Source organism: Podarcis pityusensis, assembly GCF_964106645.2.
Source record: "Podarcis pityusensis genome assembly, chromosome: 8".
Lineage (NCBI taxonomy): Eukaryota > Metazoa > Chordata > Lepidosauria > Squamata > Lacertidae > Podarcis > Podarcis pityusensis.
This window is the reverse complement of record NC_138033.1, coordinates 4,479,469-4,504,725: the sequence shown is the minus strand read 5'-3', so window position 1 is coordinate 4,504,725 and position 25,257 is coordinate 4,479,469. Positions and strand designations below refer to the sequence as shown.

Genomic DNA, 25,257 nt, shown 5'->3' with positions numbered 1-25,257 from the left:
TCTAGGTCTCAACAAATCCCCCAGAACTCTAGGCCACCATCCCCATCTTGGTAACCACCTGGCAGAGATGAGCACCCCAAGCAAACAGACTGCAAGCTGCCACCAGGATCCGTCCCTGCAGCTCGCTCCCTCCATTAACTGGGGAGGGATGAAGCACCGTTGTAGCTGGGTCAGGAATGGACACTTGAACCCTCAGCTCCACTGGAAATGGATATCAGAATGGAAGCAGAAGCTGCTGAGGAGACCAGGAGTGAGAACCCAGTGCCGGATTTACGTATAAGCTAAAAAAGCTCTAGCTTAGGGCCCCACTCTCTTGGGTGCTCCCAAAAAATTTAAAGAGGGAAAAACTGGATGTACATTTCCAAAATGTAAGATAAAAGACAAATAAAATAAAACCTACATACAGAAATAGTGTTTTGTGTTGTGTGGGCTCCTGTGATGTAAGTCATGGGCCCTGCCTGCTAGGCTGCTCCCTAAAATATCACTGGTTTGCTCATTTCTATATAAAGGGTGCCTAAATTCTGCATGGGACGCGGGTAGCGCTGTGGGTTAAACCACAGAGCCTAGGACTTGCCAATCAGAAGGTCGGCGGTTCGAATCCCCGCAACAGGGTGAGCTCCCATTGCTCGGTCCCTGCTACTGCCAACCTAGTAGTTCGAAAGCATGCCAGTGCAAGTAGATAAATAGGTACCGCTCCGGTGGTAAGGTAAACGGCGTTTCCATGCACTGCTCTGGTTCGCCAGAAGTGACTTAGTCATGCTGGTCATATGACCCGGAAGCTGTACGCCGGCTCCCTCGGCCAGTAAAGCGAGATGAGCGCCACAACCCCAGAGTCGGCCATGACTGGACCTAATGGTCAGGGGTCCCTTTACCTTACCTTTACATTCTGCATGGAATGGTTGCATGGCAACATGTGCAAATGTCTTGAGATACCTATTAGGCCCATAAATTACCATATAGCATATATTTAACTCAAAAAAACAGTGGCAATTTGTTGTTGACAAAGGACAGCTGGACATATAAAAGGCCCCATTCCCTTCAGTAGCTCCTCATCAAACCTAAATCCAGCCCTGTGAGAACCACAACCGCCAGATTGGGTTGGCACCTGACACCATCAGGCCCTATAGCCATTCTCACCCAAGGTGCCAGGACATCCCCTGGGAACGGAGGAGGAAGAGGAAGAACGGACGCTTGTGCATTTAGCCAACGCTACTCCTGAACATTTTAACATCAGCCAAAAATTACTCGGTTGCATCAAGTCAAAAGACAAACTGTTTGTCCTCGTATTCAAACCGCTGGCCAAAAACCACAGAGCAGATAACATTGGAGGCGGCGTGGCTGAGGTAGAAGGTCGGATCAAATGGATGCCCTGGGGAGGTGGAAAATGGGCACAACATCACCCAAGATGCCAGGATGCATCCTGTGGTCAAAGGAGAAAGAATATGCCTAATGGGCATTGGTGCATTTAGCTAAAAAGGCTCCTAAGTGTTTTAACAGCAGCCAGAAATATGCAAACGAGCTTCTCCAGCTAGATGAAGCCATATAAAACTCTGCACATGGGCAGGAACTTGCCATGCCATGGGAGCCAGTGCAGAACTCCAGCCAGCCCCATATTTCTACAGTTTAAAGGGAATACTAGAAAGCTTGGGGGCTTTCTAGAAATTCTCCTCAATTCTATTTACATTTTTTTTGAAACTATTTGTCAAAGAAAGGAAAGAAGAAAAAATATTTTACATTTACATTTACAAGAATACACAGGCAGAAAACACAGAATGGCACCTGGGTTGTTTCATGTGCAAACCGTGGCCCAGGAAATGAAACTCTGCAGAGTGAAAATGAAATTCACTACAGAGTGAATTTCAAGAGTTCCTTAAGACAATGACTTGGAAAGCTGTGGTAAAAGAGAGGCAGCTTTGCCTTTTCAATAGCTGAGGGGAAAGTCTAAGGAAACGAGGAAAAGGGACAAGGCCATCACTCAACAATGCAATTCCAAGCCATCCCCTGGGGAACCTTCCAAATTCCTCAGGGACTCATGAGGCATGTATAGTAATTAATTTATTTCAGAATGAGGCATGTGTAGCGATTAATTTATTTCAGATGGTAGCTGTTTAGAAGGGCCATCGAGAAGGGCTTACTCCATGGGGGAGGAAGAGGGCAGGAGAACCTTTTGAATCGTCATGAAAGAAAGAAAGGAAGGAAGAGGCATATACCTAAAGGCAGCCATTTTGAGCCTGGCGTTCATTTAGCCTCTTCATGGCGGGAGAGAGGGAAAAGGCAGGAGAATGCCTCTGCTAGAGGACGGCTCCATTTCCTCTGCTCAGTTTGTTCACATCCCTTGTCTGGTCTGAAGGGAGAGGAAAAGGGTCTTATTTCTCCACAGAAACAATCCCGGGACTCATTTGGTTCCTCACCAGATGTCTCACCCCTTAAGTCTCTGAGGGAAGAGGGCATGGAGGCAGACAAGCCGGAGGTTTCCAAGGGAAGGTGCTCAGAAAACCACAATCTGACACCCAAAATGCAGAGGTTACACTACACACATCCACAAAAAGCAGCGCCAGTTTAAAGTTATTGTGAAAAATTACAGGTGGCAGTGATTGCATCGCACAAATGCAGAGCCCTACACCTTGAGGTAAAACCCTTTGCAGATCTGGAATGCAAAGGGCAGGCATAGGCAAACTCAGCTCTCCAGATCTTTTGGGACTACAACTCCCATGATCCGTAGCTAACAGGACCCGTGGTCAGGGATGATGGGAACTGTAGTCCCAAAACATCTGGAGGGCCGAGTTTGCCTATGCCTGGCAAAGAGGGAGGAGATCCTTTGCCACCCATGAGGGGCTCTGGTTTTATGCGCCACAACCCTCCTGAGGCATCAGGAAAAAATGGAGACTGGCCATCTAGGGCAGCCATTCACCTCAGAAAGAACAGGCAGCTTGTTCCTTCCTCTCTCTGTGCGTGGAGACAGGTGCAAAAATGGTGGCTGCACCTTGCCTGTTACCCTCCTTCTGCCTTGCCCAGCCCCATGGGTGCCTTTTGCGGTTTCCCCATATCCCCCCCCCTAACTTTAAAACAAGTTTCCCTTCGTTGGGTGTGACAGAGGTGGGTACAAAAATGGCGGCCGCATCTCATCCAATAGCAGCCTTCTCATGCCTGACTTGGCCTTGGGTTTGGGGGGGGGGATTCCTGCCCTTTTGGCTGCCTCTGACGTGCGCTCACTTATTTTATTTCAGAGAGGGAGTGAGGTGTCATTCTTAGCACGGGTTAGGGTTAGAATGGCAGCCTGTCTGTGAATTCATAGCTCAATTTCTCTGCTGCTGTTTTCTCATAATCTTCATTATTATTGCTGTTGTTGTTTAGTCGTTTAGTCGTATCCGGCACTTCCGTACATCACTACTGGGAAAACCAGAGCTTGAACTATATGGACCTTTGTTGGCAAGGTGATGTCTCTGCTTTTTAGGATGCTATCTAGGTTTGTCTCATTATTATTAGCAGCTGGAAAAAGTATGTGTGTGTTTTGCAGTCCCCTGTTGACTTTGGATGTGTTCTTGCTTCCAGTATCGGCAGTTCTGAGGTTAGGACTGCAGCCTGTGTCTGTGCATAGCTGTCAACTCTTCCCTTTTTAAAGGGAAATTTCCTTGTTCCGAATAGGATTCCTCGCAAGAAAAGGGAAGAGTTGACAGCTATGTGTCTGTGTGTGTTGCTGAATGCTTTTGTCATCTCAGCGTTATCATCCTAGCAGAGCGTTATCTTCATTATTATTATTTTTTAAATAATATTTATTAAAGTTTCAAAGGATACAAAAATTACACAAAAACAAAAAGTACAAAAAGTAAAAATACAAGAAAATAGAAAATACAGAAAAAAGAATAAAAAACAAAAACAAAACAAATTCATTATTTTCAGACCCTTAACTGTCATTGCCTTCTTTCGTAGACCTCCTCCTCCTCCCTTCCTTTGTATTCTAGTTATTAATTATCTCAGCAAATCCTTTCCTTTCCATGTTTCATAAAATTCTATCATTACATTACCCTCGACTAATTTAATCCTATCTTTCTATAATAAAATAAACCTTAAAGTTTAAAACTTAAGTCTTAACCTTACCAGCTTCTTATAATATTCTTTCATAATTCTTTATGCATCTTTACTAAAGCCAGGTAATTTCTTCCAACATTTTTCTATCATTCACCAACTTTATAAAACATTCTAATAATAAAGAAAGAGAAAAAGAGAGATATAGACAAATCCAATCTTTAGCCAACTTCCCTTCCTCCTGGTTCCGGGATTTGTCAGTCCTTATTCGCAGAGCATTATCTTCATTCCACATTGTGGGAAGAAGATGTGGCACAATAAATGTGTGTGCTGCTGTTGCATGCTGCTTGTTTTCTTTGCAAAACGGGAATACAGGGAGGGAACCAGAACAGGAGAGCATGCAGGGAAGCAACAGGGGCAGCTGGGACCAGCTTTCAGAAGCAAGCTAAGACACTTTTCAGTTCAGTTAGGTACTAAATATTTGTAGAAGTGCAATTCTTAAATGTTTCTAATATATTTGCAAGGGGAAAATATGTGGCGGGGGAAGGGAGAACAGCTTGGCCATGTCCCCTTGACCCCCTTGGCCATGCCCCTGAGACCATGTTCGCATGATCTCCTAGCTGTCCTATCAGGTCTGAGGGACACCAGACACCATGGGTTGACTCTGAATAAATGCCATGGGGTGCCTGTAAAGGTAAAGGGACCCCTGACCATTAGGTCCAGTTGTGACCGACTCTGGGGTTGCGGTGCTCATCTCGCTTTATTGGCTGAGGGAGCCGGCGTACAGCTTCCGATGTACCCAGCATGACTAAGCCACTTCTGGTGAACCAGAGCAGCGCACGGAAATGCCGTTTACCTTCCCGCCGGAGTGGTACCTATTTATCTACTTGCACTTTGATGTGCTTTCGAACTGCTAGATTGGCAGGAGCTGGGACCAAGCAATGGGAGCTCACCCCGTCATTGCGGGGATTCGAACCGCTGACCTTCTGATCGGCAAGTCCTAGGCTCTGTGGTTTAACCCACAGCGCCACCCGCGTCCCACCGGGTGCCTATAGGGGGGAAATATTCTCCAGGTGACTTGCCTCTTCCCCATTGCACATCTAATATAGAGAAACCCTTGCCGCTGTGAGAGATTGCTCACACTGAGCCAGCCAGGAACCATTTCTGACAGCCTGATGAGTCCCAGGGAGCCATGCGTTGTGTCTCATGTGGGGTTTCAGCCATGGTGGTTGGCAGCAGGTGGTGCAACAGCTAACGCTGGACTACAATTTCTCCAGGTAATGTCCTCTTAGGGCTCTAAGGAGGCAGAAATTTCCACCCCATCCTGTGCTTATCACCAACTCAACACCCTTCGTGTTCTGCTACTTTGCGTTCTTCCACTGAAACCTGTGCTGTCCATTTTACTATCTGCTATGACCAAAACTAAGGGACGCGGGTGGCGCTGTGGTCTAAACCACTGAGCCTTGGCTTGCTGATCAGAAGGTCGGCGATTCGAATCCCCGCGACAGGGTGAGCTCCCATTGCTCAGTCCCTGCTCCTGCCCACCTAGCAGTTCGAAATCATGTCAAAGTGCAAGTAGATAAATAGGTACCACTCCGGTGGGAAGGTAAACGGCATTTCTGTGCACTGCTCTGGTTTGCCAGAAGCGGCTTAGTCATGCTGGCCACATGACCTGGAAGCTGTATGCTGGCTCCCTCGGCCAGTAAAGCGAGATGAGCGCCGCAACCCCAGAGTCGGTCACGACTGGACCTAATGGTCAGGGGTCCCTTTACCTTTACCTTATGGCCAAAATGAAATAATTTCAATGCATTTCAATGGAAGGGGGATGTCAAAAATAATGCAAAAAGTAAAATAAATAAATACATACATACATGAAATGGTTACGGGCTTTAAAAAGCAATGGTAGTGTATACCGCTTGCTTCCATTTCTGGTGGAATTCTCTAACATCCCTGTTTTCCTTTAAGCTCTCCAAACAAACTCAACTTGGCCAGCGCAAGATGCCTCTGGGGCAAAGTTAATTGCTTGCCAACAGAGAAGGAGTTAAATGATAATTGATTTGGACTGATTCTGTAAACGAGTTAAAAAGCATAGGAGGGTAATAACATTGGCACTACGCTATTGTGGCTTTTAGGTCCTGCCCCCCCCCCCAAAGAAGGACTGAGACTCTCTTGTGCCAACACCCACACACCATATTTGTGCTCCAGTCTGAAGGAAACCTTTATAAATTAAATCCATATTCCCTTGTTGATAAAATACATTTTATTCTATGTTTAACCATCAGCAATATAACATAAAAACAATAATGGGAAGCATTATCTTGCTTGACGCAGTACTTTTCATTCTATATTTCTAGAACCTCTATTACAACGCAGTACATATCTATTAACGATGGGAAAATTTAAAATTCAGAGGAGAATCAATCTGATATTTTTTTCAAGTAGATTCAGTCTCAGAGAATTTGCTTGAGAACTTCCTTTCCCCCCAGCCACTCACTGGTCCACTCTCTAGCTTGTTTCAGTCCCAATGCTTTTTGCCTAAATATGCCTTAAACACCCTTTGAACCCAGTAATTAATAAAGCAGACCGTCCCCACTTCTTCAAGAAGTCTTGGGTAGATCATGGATTCTAATCTGTACTATTGCTTCAGATATCAGAATCAACTGGGGTATTTATTCCTTCATTCTGGATCCCCCCCCCCCCCCCGGCATTAGCGAGTGGCTGTGTTGAACCATGAGATGGAAATGACCTCTCCTGGTTAATGACTGATTGACGGTTGCTCGTGCGAGAGAGAAAGCTTTGCAGAGGCATTTGACATGCAAGTGAACATTCTGGTCAAGGCTGTTTGTGTATTTGCTAACAGGCCTTGCCAAAGGCAACCTCAGAACCACCCCAGCCCCCAGCAGGGATGGATGATAGAGAAACACTTTGAAACAGAAGGAGGCGGGCTCTGGTCAAGGGTGACCTCTCACATATTTCTGGGTGTGTTTCCAATGGAAACATGAGAGTCTGTGAAGATTTCAAAAGCTAGGTAAAGGTAAAGGGACCCCTGACCATTAGAGGTCCAATCGTGGCCGACTCTGGGGTTGCAGCGCTCATCTCGCTTTATTGGCCAAGAAGCCGGTGTACAGCTTCCGGGTCATGTGGCCAGCATGACTAAGCCGCTTCTGGCGAACCAGAGCAGCGCACGGAAACGCCGTTTACCTTCCCGCTGGAGCGGTACCTATTTATCTACTTGTGCTTTGACGTACTTTCGACCTGCTAGGTTGGCAGGAGCAGGGACCAAGCAACGGGAGCTCACCCCGTTGCAGGGATTCGAACCGCCGACCTTCTGATCAGCAAGCCCTAGGCTCTGTGGTTTAACCCACAGCGCCACCTGCGTCCCTTTTTTCAAAAGCTAGGTGGCTGTTATTTAAACAGGAGATTTTGCAGCATTTGAACCAAAAAGTGTGCTCCACCATCACACAGAGCAAAATCTATTCCTGACCTGGGACGCACCTTTAAGGCAAACAGGCATTTATGGACTAATTCTCAATTTTACCATCTGCATGGTATGAGTTCTGCTGTTGCTGCCATCCACCTTAGACAAGCTGTGACCCAATAGTAGGGACCTGGCCCACCAGTTGAAGACCAATGCCATAGAGCAGTCTTGCTCAACCTGGTGCCTTCAAGCTGTTTTGGACTATAACTCATTGTCGTCTGAAGCAGCTGGAGGGCACCAGGTTGCAGATGGCTGCCATGTTGGGGTGCCATGTAGCTCTTTGATTGCTTGTGACTCTTTGTGATCCAAGACCTGTCCACCTCCCTCCACTGAGTACCATCTGGAGATGTTCAGTAGGCTGACTCTGGCCACAAGGTGGCCGTTAAAGGCACAGAGTCTAGGAGATTTGGGCAGAAACAGCATTGGGACAATATTAGCATAACCTTGGAGAATGTCACTGTGTAGTTCTGGTTGCTTCACCTCAAAAACGATATTGCAGAATCGGAAAAAGTTTAGAAAAGTACAACCAAAACAATCAAGGAGCAACTTCCCTATGAAGAAAGGCTGCAGCGCTTGGGACTTTGTAGTTTAGAGAAGAGACAAGTAAGAGGCATCATGATAGAAGTTTCTAAAATTATACATGACATGGACATCCATTGAAGCTGAATGTTGGAAGATTCAGGACAGAGAAAAGTCAGTCCTTCCTCATGCATTTCAGAGTTAAACTACGGAACTCTCTCCCACTGGAGGAAGTGGTGTCCACCAATTTACACGGCTTTAAAAGAGGATTGGACACATTAATGGAAGAGAAGAGGGCTATCAGTGACTACTAGCCATGATGTCTATGCTGTATCTCCATCGTCAGAGGCACTAATGCTTCTAAAGATGAGTTGCTGGAAATCTCAGGAGGGGAAAGTACTGTTGCCCTCATGTCAAACTTGCAGGCTTCCCACAGCCATCCGGCTGGGCACTGTTAGAACAGAATGCTAGGCTAGATAGACCAGTGACCTGTTCCAGCAGCTCCTGATTTGTGTTCTTATGTTTTCGATTCGATTCAATAATCTTTATTGTCATTGTCCCATACAGAACAACGAAATTGAAAAAAATCTACATTCAAAACACAACAAGCCTGCTATCCCAGCTATCCCAACCTGGTTAGCCCCCTAAAAACTCTGATACAGTGGTACCTCAGGTTACATACGCTTCAGTTTACAGACTCCGCTAACCCAGAAATAGTACCTCAGGTTAAGAACTTCGCTTCAGGATCAGAACAGAAATCGTGCTCCAGCGGGGCGGCAGCAGTGGGAAGCCCCATTAGCTAAAGTGGTGCTTCAGGTTAAGAACAGTTTCTGGTTAAGAATGGACCTCCGGAACGAATTAAGTACTTAACCCGAAGTACCACTGTACCTGATTTTTTGTCAGAATTGCCCCACTGGGTCAAACTAAGCAAATCCATCTATCCCAATCTTCTGTTCCCAGAAGCTCACAACAGAACAGGGCAGGAGACAGGAATGTCACATAGCCCAGACAGTTCACAGGCTTAAAATATGACTAAATAATGGGGTGTGTTTCTGCATAGTTCTAGAGCAGCTTAGGGCGAAATGAAAACGTACAAGACCCATGATGAACAGGTGAACCCAATATGCATCTTCTCCCCTCCCTCCCTCCCTCCCTCCCCACCCACCCCAGGCAATGGTTTGCCAAATCTGGGATCAGCGAGGCACCAAGCACAGCTCATATGTTGGGGGGATGTTCCCAAAGCCACTCAGTTTAGGGGAGAGGTCAATGTCCTTTGCAGGCACAAGAGATTTCAGAGAGAAGCTTTGCAAGATGGTGGTGAAATAGAGGAAGAGCTCCATGCGGGCCATGGCTTCCCCCAGGCAGACGCGCTTCCCTGTGGGGAGAGAGAGAGAAAGGAACCCGAACAAGTCATAATTTGCTTGCAGATGCTACAGAGGTCTTGGAAAGCCACCTTCCCTTCGGCCTTTATAGTTCTCTTTCACATTATTCTCTGCCAGTACTACTATATAATTAATAAAGTAAATAAAATAAAATAAAATAAAATTTATTTATACCCCGCCCAACTGGCTGGGCCTCCCCAGCCACTCTGGGTGGCTTCCAACAAAGTATTAAAATACAATAACCTATTAAACATTAAAAGCTTCCCTAAAAAGGGCTGCCTTCAGATGTCTCCTAAAAGTCTGGTAGTTGTTGTTCTCTTTGACATCTGGTGGGAGGGCGTTCCACAGGGCGGGTGCCACCACCGAGAAGGCCCTCTGCCTGGTTCCCTGTAACTTGGCTTCTCGCAGGGAGGGAACCGCCAGAAGGCCCTCGGCGCTGGACCTCAGTGTCTAGTAGAGTGTCAGTACTATGAGCACCATTGCTGTCACTACCACTGCTATTATTCTTAATCATCATCATCGTTTGTTTCCCACGTTTCTTCCAAGGTTTTCAGGGTGGCACACACAGGAATCATCCCATTGTATCTTCACAACAGAGCTGCAGGCTCGGTTAAGCTACAAGGGAGCTGACTAGCCAAAGACCACTTTCAGTAAGCAGTAAGACGCAAACAAGGACAAAGACCTACCCGAAGAAAATGGCACAAAAGCATCGTTCTTCTTAAAGCGCCCTTTCTCATCCAGGAAGTGCCCAGGGTTGAACTTCTGGGGGTTGCTGAAATATTTGGGATCACGTAAGACCGAGCCTAATAAGGGGAAGACATCTGTGCCCTGGAAAGACATGAGACAGAGGTCCATCTTGAAATGGAACTGACAGGGACAGCGAGGGCCTCATAAACAGATATGGCTCACCCTTCCACCCCCCCTTTCCCCATAGGCTTGTTCCTTTTTAACTTAACTCTTGTCTCACCTTGGGGAGGTGGTACCCCCGGAACTGAGTGTCTCGCATCACAGTGTGTGGAACTCCCATGGGGACAATGTCCGTCAGTCTCTGGATCTCATGGATGACGGCGTCTGTGTAGGGCATGTTCATCCTGTCCTCGCTGGCAGGGATGCGGTTGAGGCCAATGATGTGGTCAATTTCCTGGTGGACCTTCTCTGTGGAGACACCGAGAAACACCTTCTAGGAGAGCAACCAGGGGAAGTGAAAACATGGCCTTCTGAGCACATCAGTGAAAGAAAGAAGCGCATTATGGATGCGAGTGGAACGGCCCTGGGATTAGCTGCCTTCCGGAGCTTAGAATTGGAAGCTGTCTATCATGTAGAGGCATCAAACCTTAAACTGGAAACATGTGGACTTGCTGCATTCAACCTTGTTTAATGCCTGACAGTTCCTCATCATTGTTCAGTCCCTATGGGCCTGGAAGAAGCTGGTATAAAACGATGCCTGGAAAATCCAGCAGTTGTAACTTACTGCTGTCTCCCTGAGACATTGCGGGAGAGAGTACAGATGGCTCCGAAGTAGGGAGTAATTGCTTCAGTCCTCCTGAGCAGAAGAGTTAGCTAGAGGGAAGCCTTTCAGAGATGGCCACTTCCATATCCCCTCACTCATATGCAGTGGCTACTTTTTCTCTTTGTCCACAGCAGTCACGAAATTAAAAGACGCCTGCTTCTTGGGAGAAAAGCAATGACAAACCTAGACAGCATCTTAAAAAGCAGAGACATCACCTTGCCGACAAAGGTCCGTATAGTTAAAGCTATGATTTTCCCAGTAGTGATGTATGGAAGTGAGAGCTGGACCACAAAGAAGGCTGATCGCCAAAGAATGGATGCTTTTGAATTCTGGTGCTGGAGGAGACTCTTGAGAGTCCCATGGACTGCAAGAAGACCAAACCTATCCATTCTGAAGGAAATCAGCCCTGAGTGCTCCCTGGAAAGACAGATCGTGAAGCTGAGGCTCCAAGACTTTGGCCACCTCATGAGAAGAGAAGACTCCCTGGAAAAGACCCTGATGTTGGGAAAGATGGAGGGCACAAGGAGAAGGGGACGACGGGGGACAAGATGGTGGGACAGTGTTCTCGAAGCTACCAGCATGAGTTTGACCAAACTGCGGGAGGCAGTGAAAGACAGGAGTGCCTGGTGTGCTCTGGTCCAGGGGGTCACGAAGAGGCGGACACGACTAAATGACTAAACAACAACTTTTTCTCTTCTCCTCATTATGGGTCAAAACTGAGGTGAGCAGCCGTAATTGAATCACTCCTCAACTAACCATGTGAAGGGGGCAGGAATGAAGTTGTCTCCAGTTGAACTTTAATGTGGGGATCAATAAATCACTGTAGGGAAAGGAAGGTGTGTGAGCACTTCCACCCTGAAGGTCTGTAAGGATGGAAGGCGAGCTCTTTCACTACCATATGCACCTGGCCTCTTCTCCATCTCACACTGAGATATTTTTGTTTTGCCCTCCAATTCTTCTCCTCTTCTCTTTCTTAGGGCTTACTTAGACCTAATGTTAAACATGTAATTGGGAATCCCATCTTGCTTTTTCTTTTCTTTTTTCAGAGAAGGCGTGAGAAGGCCAGCTTTCATTGGGACCACAACAGAGAGAGCGAGAGCAGGTTTTGCCAGTGGAAGACAGACAGCCCAACAGCAGGTGGTGCCAGAGTCAATGACAGGTAGAGCCAACTAACCCAGCCTTGCCCCCATTTTTCATCCTCCCTGCTGAGCTCTGCAATGAGGAAAATTGAGGCTGGGGAGGAAGAGAAAGCTGGCAGGTAGATTCTACCCCTTGGACTGGACGTGTGGGAGAAGGCAGGCAGGTGGGGGCTGCCCAAGGGGGCACGGGATTAGCTGTTCCCTACTTCACTGTGATCCAGATGAAAGCCGCCCCCCTTGCTATTAAACTCTGGGGGAAAGTCCCCATTGACAGCAGCTGAAGCTTGCCTTCCATGATGAAAAGCAGAGTGAGGCAACGCTTTTCATAGGAACTGAAGGAAGACTTAAATCTTTCCTTCCCGTGTGCTGCAGTCTCTCTCTCTCTCTCTCTCTCTCTCTCTCTCTCTCTCTCTCTCTCACACACACACACACACACACACCTGTCAGCCACCCTCATGATGCTTTTAGCACTGACGCAGGTGGCGCTGTGGGTTAAACCACAGAGCCTAGGACTTAGGAGCCTAGGATTCGGCAGTTCGAATCCCCGCGACGGGGTGAGCTCCCGTTGCTCGGTCCCAGCTCCTGCCAACCTAGCAGTTCAAAAGCACGTCAAAGTGCAAGTAGATAAATAGGTACCGCTCTGGCAGGAAGGTAAATGGCATTTCCGTGCGCTGCTCTTGTTCGCCAGAAGCGGCTTAGTCCTGCTGGCTACATGACCCGGAAGCTGTACGCCAGCTCCCTTGGTCAATAAAGCGAGATGAGCGCCGCAACCCCAGAGTCGGCCACGACTGGACCTAATGGTCAGGGGTCCCTTTACCTTTACCTTTTACTAGTTGGGTGCCTCTAGTCTCCTGGTTCTTCTGATTTTGATACAGCTGCTGATGTATGTTAGGTGTCATCATTAATCGTATTATCAATGGTAAATGACAATGGCTACAAACTGCTATCTAAGCTTAATGGGTCATATTTGGCTACAGACCTGGATTGCTATACTTTCAGGTAACGATTTAACCCTAAACCAGCCTTTACCAACTTGGTGCCTCTATATATTTTGGACTACAATTGCTGTGCCAACTGGGTCTGATGGCGTTGTAGCCCAAAATACCTGAAGAGCCCCAGGCAGATGAAAAAAGGTAAAGGTAAAGGACCCCTGACAGTTAAGTCCAGTCACAGACGACTCTGGGGTTGCAGCGCTCATCTCACCTTACAGGCCGAGGGAGCCGGCGTTTGTCTGCAGACAGTTTTTCCAGGTCACATGAACAACAGGACTAAGCCGCTTCTGGTGCAATGGAACACTGAAACCAGAGCTGCGCATGGAAATGCCGTTTACCTTCCTGCCACAGCGGTACCTATTTATCTATTTGCACTTTGACGTGCTTTAAAACTGCTAGGTTGGCAGGAGCTGGGACCGAGCAACAGGAGCTCATCCCATCGCGAGGATTCAAACCGCTGACCTTCTGATTGGCAAGTCCTAGGCTCTGTGGTTTAACCCATGGGCGTTGGTAGCCCAAAATACCTGAAGAGCCCCAGGCAGATGAAGGAAGAAGAGGAGGAGTTTGGATTTGATATCCTGCTTTATCACTACCCGAAGGAGTCTCAAAGCGGCTAACATTCTCCTTTCCCCTCCTCCCCCACAACAAACACTCTGTGAGGTGAGTGGGGCTGAAAGACTTCAGAGAAGTGGGACTAGCCCAAGGTCACCCAGCAGCTGCATGTGGAGGAGCGGGGAAACGAACCCAGTTCACCAGATTATGAGACTACCACTCTTAACCACTACACCACTCCACTACATCAGCACTTGCTTGACATCTGCCAGTCCCAGATGTCATCCTCCATACCTTCCACTTCTGGGTGTTTCATCAAGAAGAGGAATCCATATCTCAGGGTGGAGCTGACCGTCTCTGTCCCAGCAAAGAACAGGTTGAGGGTGGTGAGGACCAGATTCTTTAGGTTGAATTCACTGGAAGGGTTCCCTTTTTCCTTTGAAGGAAGAAAGAAATTAGCGTATGTGTGTGCGTGTGCATTTGCGTGAATGTGCACCGTGTGCACAAGCATGGCCACTGGTGGGAAGAATGGTTTTATGGTTCAAATGCGTGCTTTGGCTCAGGGCCGGATTTAGGTTTGATGAGGCCCTAAGCTACTGAAGGTAATGGGGCCCTTTATATGTCCAGCTTGTCAACAACAAATTGTTGCTGTTTTTTTTTTTGTGTTGAATATACGCTATATGGTAATTTATGGACCTTATAGGTCTCTAAAGCCATTTGCACATAACAAAATACAGTGGTACCTCGGGTTATGTACTTAATTCGTTCTGGAGGTCCGTTATTAATCTGAAACTGTTCTTAACCTGAAGCACCACTTTAGCTATTTCTGTTCTCATCCTGAAGCAAAGTTCTTAACCCGAGGTACTATTTCTGGGTTGGCGGAGTCTGTAACCTGAAGCATATGTAACCTGAAGCGTCTGTAACCCGAGGTACCACTGTATGTATTTTATCAAAGTCATTGTTGAACTGAAATACAATTAAAAAGTATATTAATAGTGAAATACAATTAATTATATTAATAGTGAAATACAGTTAAGAAGTATATTAATGGTGAAATAATTATTAAGCTCTAACCGTATGTGGGTTTAATTTTTTATCTTATATTTTGGAAATGTACATCCAGTTTTTTTCTTTTAATTTTTTGGGGCCCCCAAGAGAGTGGGGCCCTAAGCTATAGCTTGTTTAGCTTATGCGTAAATCCGGCACTGACTCTGCTAATGCCTCTTGCTTGTCTGGACAGATAGGGAGGGGTGTGGGTGTTACAGATACCGTCATGCAAAGGTCACATTCAAATTCATTGCTCAGCCCACTTCTTCCTCTGGCTCCATGCAACGCTGCCGTGGGAAAATGGCCCTAGGGCAGAAAAAGGTTCCCAACCCCTGGTATAAAGGTAAAGGGTATAGGGACCCCTGACCATTTGGTCCAGTCGTGACCGACTCTGGGGTTGCGGTGCTCATCTCGCTTTACTGGCCAGCATGTGTCCAGCATGACTAAGCCGCTTCTGGTGAACCAGAGCAGTGCACGGAAACGCCGTTTACCTACCTGCCGGAGCGGTACCTATTGATCTACTTGCACTTTGATGTGCTTTCCAACTACTAGGTTGGCAGGAGCAGGGACCTAGCAATGGGAGCTCAGCCCATCGCGGGGATTCGAACTGCCGACCTTCTAATCGGCAAGTCCTAGGCTCTGTGGTTTAACCCACAGTGCCACCTGCGACCCTTGGCATACACCATGCATAATTGGACAAATTTTGTTATGTCTCCTCTGAGCTGTCTTCCCCCCAACCAGAAAACCTGATATTGTAGCCTTTCCTCACAGGGAAAAATGCACCAAGCCCCCCCCCCCCCCCGAGCACTTTGGTTGCCTTTCAGCGCACGTTTCTGAGTGAGGAGAGCTGCACACACAACCAGGATTCCAAGTATTGCTGCCCCTATCCTGGCAGGGGGTGGGGGCTTCCCTCCCAATTTCAGATAATACGGTCCAGTTTGGTTCTCTTCCCTTCTCCCATGGCTGAAGAGGGGATCCATTCTGGTACCTTCTCCATCTGGATAAGGAAGCAGTCAATGAAATCCCGCGGGTTGTTGGGGTCGAGTGTCGCTTGGTTCTTTTTGATTCTGTCTGCAATGAAATCCTTGAGCTCCTCGATTAGGTAGTAGATGCGGTTGTGTCTCCCGGGCAAGTATTGCATGACGCAGGAATACATGTCATAGAGCTGGAAGGGGAAAGCAGCTGTTGTTGCTGTATTCTGAGATCATGCACCCAAAGAACAGAGTTTGAAAAATTGAGAGGAATAAAGAGCAGAGACTCTTGCCCAGAGATGGAAAGACGGTAAGATTCCCACTGAGGAGGACTGGCAGAAACTACTGGATTATGCACAGATGGCAAGATTAACTCGGAAGATCAGAAATCAGGAGGATCAAAGCTTCAGTAAAGAATGGGACAAATCTGCATTATATTTGAAAGACCACTGGAGATGCTTGAACTCTCAGGCAGGTTTTAAATAACTTGCAATGACTTTGGATACAATGGAGGATAGCCAACTAAATGGACTTATTAGGTAAAGGTAAAGGGACCCCTGACCATTAGGTCCAGTCGTGGCCGACTCTGGGGTTGCGGCGCTCATCTCGCTTTACTGGCCGAGGGAGCCGGCGTACAGCTTCCGGGTCATGTGGCCAGCAGGACTAAGCCACTTCTGGCGAACCAGAGCAGCACACGGAAACACCGTTTACCTTCCTGCCGGAGTGGTACCTATTTATCTACTTGAACTTTGACGTGCTTTCGAACTGCTAGGTTGGCAGGAGCAGGGACCAAGCAACAGGAGCTCACCCTGTCGCGGGGATTCGAACCACCGACCTTCCGATCGGCAAGTCCTAGGCTCTGTGGTTTAACCCACAGCGCCACCCGCATCCATATAATGGACTTATTATATGCGGGGGGGGGGGGAATTTACTTGAAGAACCCACAGAAGGGAGGGGGGAAGTTCTGAGTTTCAGAAGAATCTTATGCTATTTTTACCTTCATGACTGGGAATGGAGTTGTAAAATCAAATTAAAAAAATAAATACAAATCAGAGACTCCCAGAGAAGGGGTCTGTTGCCTCTTCCCATTGTCATCTTGAAAAGCTGAGGTTCCATTTTTGGAATGCTTTCCCCTTGCAGAAAACGGGCAGATGGACTCCCTTCCAGATCTTTCCATTACCTGTGCCCAAGGAGTGCTCATCTCAATGAAGCTCTCGTTGATCATGCGCAACAAGGAGAGAAAAACCTTGTCGTCATAGTCAAAGCGACTGCCAAAGACAACAGAGCTGATGACATTGGAGACTGTGCGGCTTAGGAAGAAGGTGGGATCAAAGGGCAGTCCTGAAAAGCAAAAAACCAAAGGTCATTGGTGATGGCACCCTTTCCCCATTTCCCTCTCCACAAGCCTCCGCTGTGGAAGGAGTTGGGCGAGGCCAACACTAACCTTTAGTTTTCCTAAACTCCTCCAGCAAGTACTGGGCCTCCTCCTGGATCCGCTCCTCAATGGACCGTTTCCCCATCCCAAAATTCCTTAGGGTGGTGAGGGAGAAGCGACGCAGCTGCCTCCACCGTTCCCCATTGGCCAAAGCAACTCCTGGAAATGAAGGCAGTGACTTTCATTAGGGCAGCCGTGGTTGATACAAAATCTTATCTCCTGCCCTCCACATTTAGGCCTGAACAGGGCAGGCACATATTACAACTCAGCTGCTCCACTCACAAGCCCAGGAGAAGTTCTGTCTGGCAGGAAATTTAAGAAATTCTGGTGGTAATTTACATCGGCGATAACCCATCTGTGCCTGCTCCCAATAAGCTACCCCACCTTAAAGCAGGCCTCACTGACTGTAGTTCAAAACAGCTTTCTCTAGTTGAGAAAGGCTGTCTCCAACTAGAGATGGGAAAATCTATAGATCTCAGTTTCTTCCACTTTCATATTTTCCCAAACTGAAGTTTGGTCCTCCACATTCCCATGCCAGTTTGAAATTCTTCTTTTTAAAGCCTTCATGAATATTAATCAACCTGAAAGTGTGATATTCTCCTAGTATATACATTTTTTTTTGCAACCAATTCCCCCTAATATAAAGGATCTTTGAATCTTACATATGCATTTTTATGGACACTGCCCTAGCGGACACATTTTGGTAGGCGTTACTTGTTTGGAGAATTGCCCTGCAAAATTTGGGGAGCTGCAAATTCTGAAGGATGGCCGTGTTTTGGTTTCTGTATTGTTTCAAAAAGGTCAGATTCAACCAGTTCACCTTTAAATATGAATTTCTGCTCTGTTCCTACCTGCAAAACAGACTCTCCTTTACCAATCATAAAAGTTTCTCCATGTTGTATTGGCAGAACCCACCAGATCTACTCGACTCACCAAAGCCATTGAAGTTCCGGTCAATAGAAGCAAGCTCCCCCCGGCCACTGAACTCCTCAGCTTGGTCCACCAGAGCTTCCTTCACTGCCTCATGTCCACACAGGACCACAACTCTCCGCGGCCCAAGGTACACCGTGAACACGGGACCATATTTTTGCTGCAGCTGCGGAAGAAACCATAGTTAAGAAGACAATGGCGAAACAGGCAAAGCAGGAGGCATGAAAGAAGGTTGTAGAAGCCTTCAATCCGTCTGGGCCAACCTGGTGCCCTCCACGTGTTTTGGACTACAATTCCCATCAGCCCTAGCAACCATAACCATGATGGCTGGGGCTGATGGGAGTTGTAGTCCAAAACATCTGGAGGGCACCAGGCTGGCATATATATTGCATGGAAAAAGTGGATAGACATACACACACCTTGCAATTAATTCTATAACATGCTGTCATTCAAAGAGATTTGTTAGTAAGAGATTCAGAACACAGAGAGAGAAAGTCCTACTTCACACAACATAGTTAAGTGGTGATTGTGGTAGACCCTTATGGTGGTAGACACTTGGGTGGCTGTAAGTAGAAATAAAATAATTTCATGCAGGGTGCGTATTTGGCATAGCTGTCAACGTTTCCCTTTCTTTAAGGGAAATTCCCTTATTCCGAATAGGATTCCTCGCAAGAAAAGGGAAAAGTTGACAGCTATGGTATTTGGTCAGTGGGTATTTGCTCATAAAAGGTGATATGGAGCTTCCATTTTCAGAGGCACCATATCTCTGAATTGCCTTTGTGGAGCAAAAAGTGGGGTTGATGTTGCCTACAGGCCCCTCTGGGGTCTTTCCAGAGAGTTGTGCTCAGTCACAGATGCAGTGGTGAGCAGACCACTGGTCTCACCAGGCTGGAGCCTTCATGGAGTCATAAGAGCTACCTTGCAGAAGGTGGAACATGCACTCATAACCATTCCCTGGCTCCACTTGGGCAGTTCGAAACACGAGAATTCTTGAAAACTAAGCATACAGCCCCAGCCCAGCCATACATTCTCCCCTCATTTCCTCCCAAGCTTTTGATGGCAAAGAGAGCACAACTCACCGCCAAAAAGGACTTAAAGGGCTCGCTGGTTTTGATTTGCAGCAAGTTACCGATGAAAGGCAAGGGCGTTGGCCCAGGGGGCAGCTTGCCTTCCTTGTGCATCCTCTTCCATGCTGAGATGAGGAGCAAGCAGGAGACACAGATGGCCAGGAAGATGCTCAGTGCCCCTCCAAGCTCCATGGCCAAGCGGCTGAGAATTCAGCTGAAGGCCAAGCTCAGCACACCCATTATATGCCCGTGCCCTGTAAGTGAAACCAGCTAGCCTGGCCTCCTGGACTTCCTTGCAGAGCAGGAAAACAAGATTGGGTTTCAATATAGCATTCATTGTGTGGGGAAGGTAGAGGATGGACGGATTCCTCTCTGAGTTCAAAGTGAGCATTTGGGGCACGTGGAAGATTTCTTGGCTAAACCGAAGAATACATTTTTTTAAAAAAAAACTGCATAGCTTCCCACCTTTCTACTGTATCTTACAGAAGCAGGCAGATTTAGGATCACAGTTCAAAGTCTGCAGAAATCAATGACACAGCCTTGCTGTCAATATTTATCAGGAAAGTTCCTTTGAGCATCCAGGAGATCAGTTGTTGTTGTTGTTGTTGTTTAGTCGTTTAGTCGTGTCCGACTCTTCGTGATCCTCTGGACCAGAGCACGCCAGGCACTCCTGTCTTCCACTGCCTCCCGCAGTTTGGTCAAACTCATGCTGGTAGCTTCGAGAACACTGTCCAACCATCTCTCCCTCTGTCGTCCCCTTCTCCTTGTGCCCTCCATCTTTCCCAACATAAGGGTCTTTTCCAGGGAGTCTTCTCTTCTCATGAGATGGCCAAAGTCTTGGAGCCTCAGCTCCAGGATCTGTCCTTCCAGTGAGCACTCAGGGCTGATTTCCTTCAGAATGGATCGGTTTAATCTTCTTGCAGTCCATGGGACTCTCAAGAGTCTCCTCCAGCACCAGAATTCAAAAGCATCCATTCTTCAGCGATCAGCCTTCTTTATGGTCCAGCTCTCACTTCCATACATCACTACTGGGAAAGCCATAGCTTTAACTATACGGACCTTTGTTGGCAAGGTGATATCTCTGCTTTTTAGGATGCTGTCTCAGTTTGTCATTGCTTTTCTCCCAAGAAGCAGGCGTCTTTTAATTTCGTGACTGCTGTCACCAGGAGATCTGTATATGCTTATTCTTATTCTTATTCTTATTATTATTATTATTATTATTATTATTATCTACAGCAGGAGTGCCAACTTGAATAAAATATTGGGGGGCCTAGGTAAGTCCCACCCCACATAATTGATCACAAATGCATGCACACCATTTGAATGGAAATGCCCATCAATGTTTTTTGGGGGGAGGGCTCAAATATTTTATTGGGGGCCAACGTGACCTTGGCCCCTAGGAGTTAACTCCTATGATCGACAGCCTCTGCTTGTATATTGGGTTAGGGAGATCATTGCTCCGCCATGTATGAGCCCATTACTAGGTCCCAGAAGCAGCCTCCAGATAAAAGTTCTATTCTGTAAGATGTTCGTCTGAGATCATGGGGAGAACTATCGCCTGCCCAGGCAGGGCCATAGCTCAGTGGCAGGTCACCTGCCCCACATGCAGAAGGTGCTGGGTTCAGTCTCTGACAGCATCTCATAGCCAGGCTGGGAAAGAAGGTTTCAGCTGTGATTCCTGCATTGCATAGGGTTTGGCTAGATGACCCTTGGTGTCCCTTCTGTAAGCTGCCTTGCATGCAGAAGGTCTCAAGACCTGGTCCAATCCCTGGCATATCCAGATGGAGCTGTAAGAGACTCTCAGTCTCAAACTCTGGAGAGTCATTGCCAGTCAATGTAGACTATGACAAATCCCCCTTCGGATCTTGAAATATGGGTCCCCTCAACAAAATTTAAGATTCGGCTTTGTAATTCGGAATTTATGTGATGTGATTTGATTTGATTTGATTGGCCGGTTAATAATTTTTTAAATTTTTTTTTAAAGACAAACTGGGTGGACCAGTGTTCTGACTCAGTGGGAGACAGTTTTCTATGTTCCGGCTGGTAAACTGGGGCCGGCTCCAGAGGGTGGCAAGTTGTTGTTGTTGTTTAGTCGTGTCCGACTCTTCGTGACCCCATGAACCAGAGCACGCCAGGCACTTCTGTCTTCCACTGCCTCCCGCAGTTTGGTCAATCTCATGCTGGTAGCTTCGAAAACACTGTCCCACCATCTCGTCCTCTGTCGTCCCCTTCTTGTGCCCTCCATCTTTCCCAACATCAGGGTCTTTTCCAGGGAGTCTTCTCTTCTCATGAGGTGGCCAAAGTCTTGGAGCCCCAGCTTCAGGATCTGTCCTTCCAGTGAGCACTCAGGGCTGATCTCCTTAAGAATGGAGAGGTTTGATCTTCTTGCAGTCCATGGGACTCTCAAGAGTCTCCTCCAGCACCAGAATTCAAAAGCATCAATTCTTCGGCAATCGGCCTTCTTTATGGTCCAGCTCTCACTTCCATACATCACTACTGGGAAAACCATAGCTTTTACTATACGGACCTTTGTTGGCAAGGTGATGTCTCTACTTTGACAAGTTGAGCATTTGCCAAAGCCACCAACGGTGGCTGACAGTGCTGCCTTTCCCCTTGTGCACAGAAAACCCGAAAACATCACAGACGCAACAGGAGTTAATTCTCTATTTGTCCTTCCCACCTCTGCATGGTTTAGAGGCCACTGCGAAGGCCCCGCCTGATGATTCTCCACCTCATCCCATAGGGTGCAGAAACAAACTCTGGGTGGAGTAAACTGTTTTCGGGTGGGTGGTCTGACTTTGTACAGGGCTTGGGGGTCTTGTCTCATCCAGGGCAATTTCAACAAGGCACCACTTGGAAAATGAGACCCATTCAAAAAATCATGTGATGTGAAGGCTCCAGCTGCCCAAAGAACGACAAGGTACTTCCTTGGGAAGTGATTTATAATGAGTTGGGAAAAAATGTTTAAAATTGCTTTCCCAAAAAGATCAAAGTCCTTTTTATTGGGAATAATCCAGACAGAAATCCCTAGGGGTCAGAAAAGCCTGTTTATGTAGGCAGCAACAGAGGCCCATGTTTTGTTAGCCCCAAATGGAAAGTGAGCGAAGTCCTTCATAAGCAAGATTGGCAACTTAAGATGTTAGAATTTGCAGAACTCGCAGGTTTAACATATAGAATAAGAGAGCAAGAAGAACGTATATTTAAAGAAGAGTGGAAAATATTCATTGAATATGTGGAAAACAACTATATGCAGCTGAAAACGCTGGCAGCGTTAAGATAAATTCAACAGCGTAAGTAATAATTGATTGTTGTAAAAGTGGAAATCTGATTTGAATGGTTAAATTAAAATATGCATGGAACAGAGGATATGCAAAACGAACCACGGAAGGAGAAGAAGGGAAGTCAGCGGATATCTTAAAGTTTGTAAAATGTTTATTTCGAAATGTAAAATTGAAATCTTTAATAAAAATCATTTTAAAAAAGGAACGACGAGGCACTTCCATGCTTTATCATCAGCTGGGAAAATGTTCCGCTGCGTGGAACTCACGGCTACCTCAAAATCAATCACGGGTGTTGTCAACTCTCAACGCAGTGGCCCTGGCCCTTCAGCCAACTGCCCTGGGTCAAGAATGCTTGACGATTGCTTCATTTAAAACCTTAGCAAACAGAAAAGCATTTTACAAACATCAAAATCAATGAGAGATTGGGAAGTGGATCAACAGGAGCAGGCGAGGAGGTGGGGGCTGAGCTTTGCATCAGCAGTTATGTAAAGCGAGATTGGGTTGCAGCTGGCGTTACGCAATCCCCTGCAAAGAAATAACTCTCCCTTTGGGAGCCTGACTTTGCACTTTGAGTGCCTTTGTTTACCCACCAATCACTCAAACCCTTGTGAACAGAGGCGAGGCAGCGAGAACTGATCCTCTATACCTCAAGCATGTATGGCCCCAGCTGACTAATATTTATCAAGGCATGAGAAGTCCTGAGATGCCTCTGAGAGGCGGCGCAATGTAGACAACCTGCGGCAGGTCATTCCTCCCAACACAACACACTTTTGACAGGCTTTTGTGAGTGTTATGGAAATGACCGGGGGGGGGGCACATCTTTAAAGTTGTTACAATGTTACAAATATTATGCCCGAATGTATCCTTTTGACTTGACAGCTCAGAGAAGATACAGTGGTACCTCGGGTTAAGAACTTGATTTGTTCCGGAGGTCCGTTCTTAACCTGAAACTGTTCTTAACCTGAAGCACCACTTTAGCTAATGGGGTCTCCCGCTGCTGTCGTGCCGCCGGAGCACGATTTCTGTTCTCATCCTGAAGCAAAGTTCTTAACCCAAGGTAATATTTCTGGGTTAGCAGAGTCTGTAACCTGAAGCTACTGTAACCTGAAGCGTATGTAACCCGAGGTACCACTGTACCTAGCTTTATAAATTCATAGAAAATCCATACTTTAACCGTCTCTCTTCATTCCAACGCCATTTTAACCCTTAAAGAAAGGTGAATTTGGGCTCCACCTCCCTCCATGGACCAAGAAGCAGGAAGTCACACAGGCAGCAGGAACAGGGCATCCTGCCATAATTCCCCAAGTGTGAGAGCACATACAGGGTCCCCCACCCAGGGAGTGACCAAGGGGGCAAGACTGGTCATCCGCACAGGCAGTTGAGCAAGGCAGGTGTTCTGAAAGCCCATCTCCAGACCAGTCCTGAGGGCAAGGAGATGTCAGGAGTTTTATTGTTCTTTCGGTGATGGTGTTGGGAAAGGTGCCTGATTAAGTGACCTAATGTTGAACTTGTGTAACCCTTATATACCCCTCCCCATTTGTGACATGCTAGTGACGTAGTGATGATGTATCAGTGCTGCTGCTTGAAGTGTATTCTGGGGGACAGAGGGAAGTTTTGAAAGAGGGTGTCACCCTGTGTTCAGGGTTCTTACTCCTGTGGGGACCCTGTTGCGAAATGATAAAGATCGTGGTCTACTGACCGCTGTTTTGCTCCAAATTACTTGGCTGGATAGTGATGTATGGAAGTGAGAGCTGGACCATAAAGAAAGCTGGTCGCCAAAAATGGATGCTTTTGAATTCTGGTGCTGGAGGAGACTCTTGAGAGTCCCATGGACTGCAAGAAGATCCAACCTCTCCATTCTGAAGGAAATCAGCCCCGAGTGCTCCCTGGAAGGACAGATCCTGAAGCTGAGGCTCCAAGACTTTGGCCTCCTCATGAGAAGAGAAGACTCCCTGGAAAAGACCCTGATGTTGGGAAAGATGGAGGGCCCAAGGAGAAGGGGACGACAGAGGATGAGATGTTTGGACAGTGTTCTGGAAGCTACCAGCATGAGTTTGACCAAACTGGGGGAGGCAGTGGAAGAGAGGAGTGCCTGGCGTGCTCTGGTCCAGGGGGTCACGAAGAGTCGGACACGACTAAATGACTAAACAACAACAACTTGACCTTATTTTACTGACTGCAAGGACCTGCAAGGGACTTTCACCCCGATGAGCTGCGCTGTTGAGTAGGCTCTCACCCCAGAATTCTTTTCCCTTAACAGAGGTATTCTGTATCTGTCTTGGTACTTTACTCCCTCTCCCACCACTGCAGCAAATCCCCCACCCCCACCAATTTTGGCTCAGCATATCTGAACGATGTAAGTGCCCCAAATCGTACCTCTCTGTCCAGTGTGCAAGTTCCTTAATAATTATGACCTGCCAGAAAGACCCAAAGGTGTGTCGTCGTCCCCCCCCCCCCCGCAAACGTAATATCCATGTATTTTTTAATATAAAAAACCACCCAATTGTACTGCTGATGGTCTGGGCCTTTGGTTCTAACCATTGTTCACACTTTCTGTTTTCAGCTGCAGAGTAATGGTGGCAGCCCAGTGCGAGTTACGCAACCAGGCTCCCAGTGTTTGCCAAACTCATTGTGCCTAATCGTACCGTGACAGTTCCCTGAGAAGCCAGAAGGAGCAAGCAAGGAAAGAAAGAAAGAAAGAAAGAAAGAAAGAAAGAAAGAAAGAAAGAGAATCTATAAAGGACAAAAGGCTGTGAAAAGGCAGGATTATCCTTTGGGGAATCCACCCTGAGCACAACGGGTAATGCTAAACCTCTCAAAGGGTTGGTCCAAACCAGTTCTTCATTATGTCCTTGAAAAAGGAGCCGCTTAAGCAGGTTGCATAAGAAAAACATTCTGCGGCTTGGACAATACATGCTGCCCAGATTG

General features: G+C 47.0%; 1 protein-coding gene and 1 long non-coding RNA gene across 4 annotated transcripts in view; both read right to left on the bottom strand.

Moving 5' to 3' along the window:
• The window catches only part of LOC308484189 (cytochrome P450 2G1-like), a 112,624-nt gene extending 92,796 nt beyond the window's left edge, over positions 1–19,828 (bottom strand). The window contains exons 1-9 of one of the 3 annotated variants that reach the window (XM_081018903.1): positions 19,061–19,828; positions 17,985–18,147; positions 17,061–17,210; positions 16,797–16,957; positions 15,634–15,810; positions 13,893–14,034; positions 10,373–10,560; positions 10,092–10,233; positions 9,190–9,398 (exon numbers count right to left, since the gene is read on the bottom strand). In XM_081018903.1, coding sequence (XP_080875029.1) covers positions 9,217–9,398; positions 10,092–10,233; positions 10,373–10,560; positions 13,893–14,034; positions 15,634–15,810; positions 16,797–16,957; positions 17,061–17,210; positions 17,985–18,147; positions 19,061–19,240 — 1,485 coding nt within the window. In that variant the 5' untranslated portion in view covers positions 19,241–19,828 and the 3' untranslated portion in view covers positions 9,190–9,216. Of the gene's footprint in view, positions 1–1,137; positions 1,370–2,411; positions 2,613–9,189; positions 9,399–10,091; positions 10,234–10,372; positions 10,561–13,892; positions 14,035–15,633; positions 15,811–16,796; positions 16,958–17,060; positions 17,211–17,984; positions 18,148–19,060 lie in introns of those variants that run through there. The other 2 variants (XM_081018901.1, XM_081018902.1) reach the window with 2 other exon arrangements.
• Positions 2,074–3,090, bottom strand: LOC308484622. Its single transcript, XR_013990050.1, has 2 exons — positions 2,912–3,090; positions 2,074–2,344 (listed from the first exon to the last, which is right to left on the bottom strand). It is a non-coding gene; the product is annotated as an uncharacterized lncRNA (long non-coding RNA).
• Positions 19,829–25,257: the final 5,429 nt, after the last annotated feature.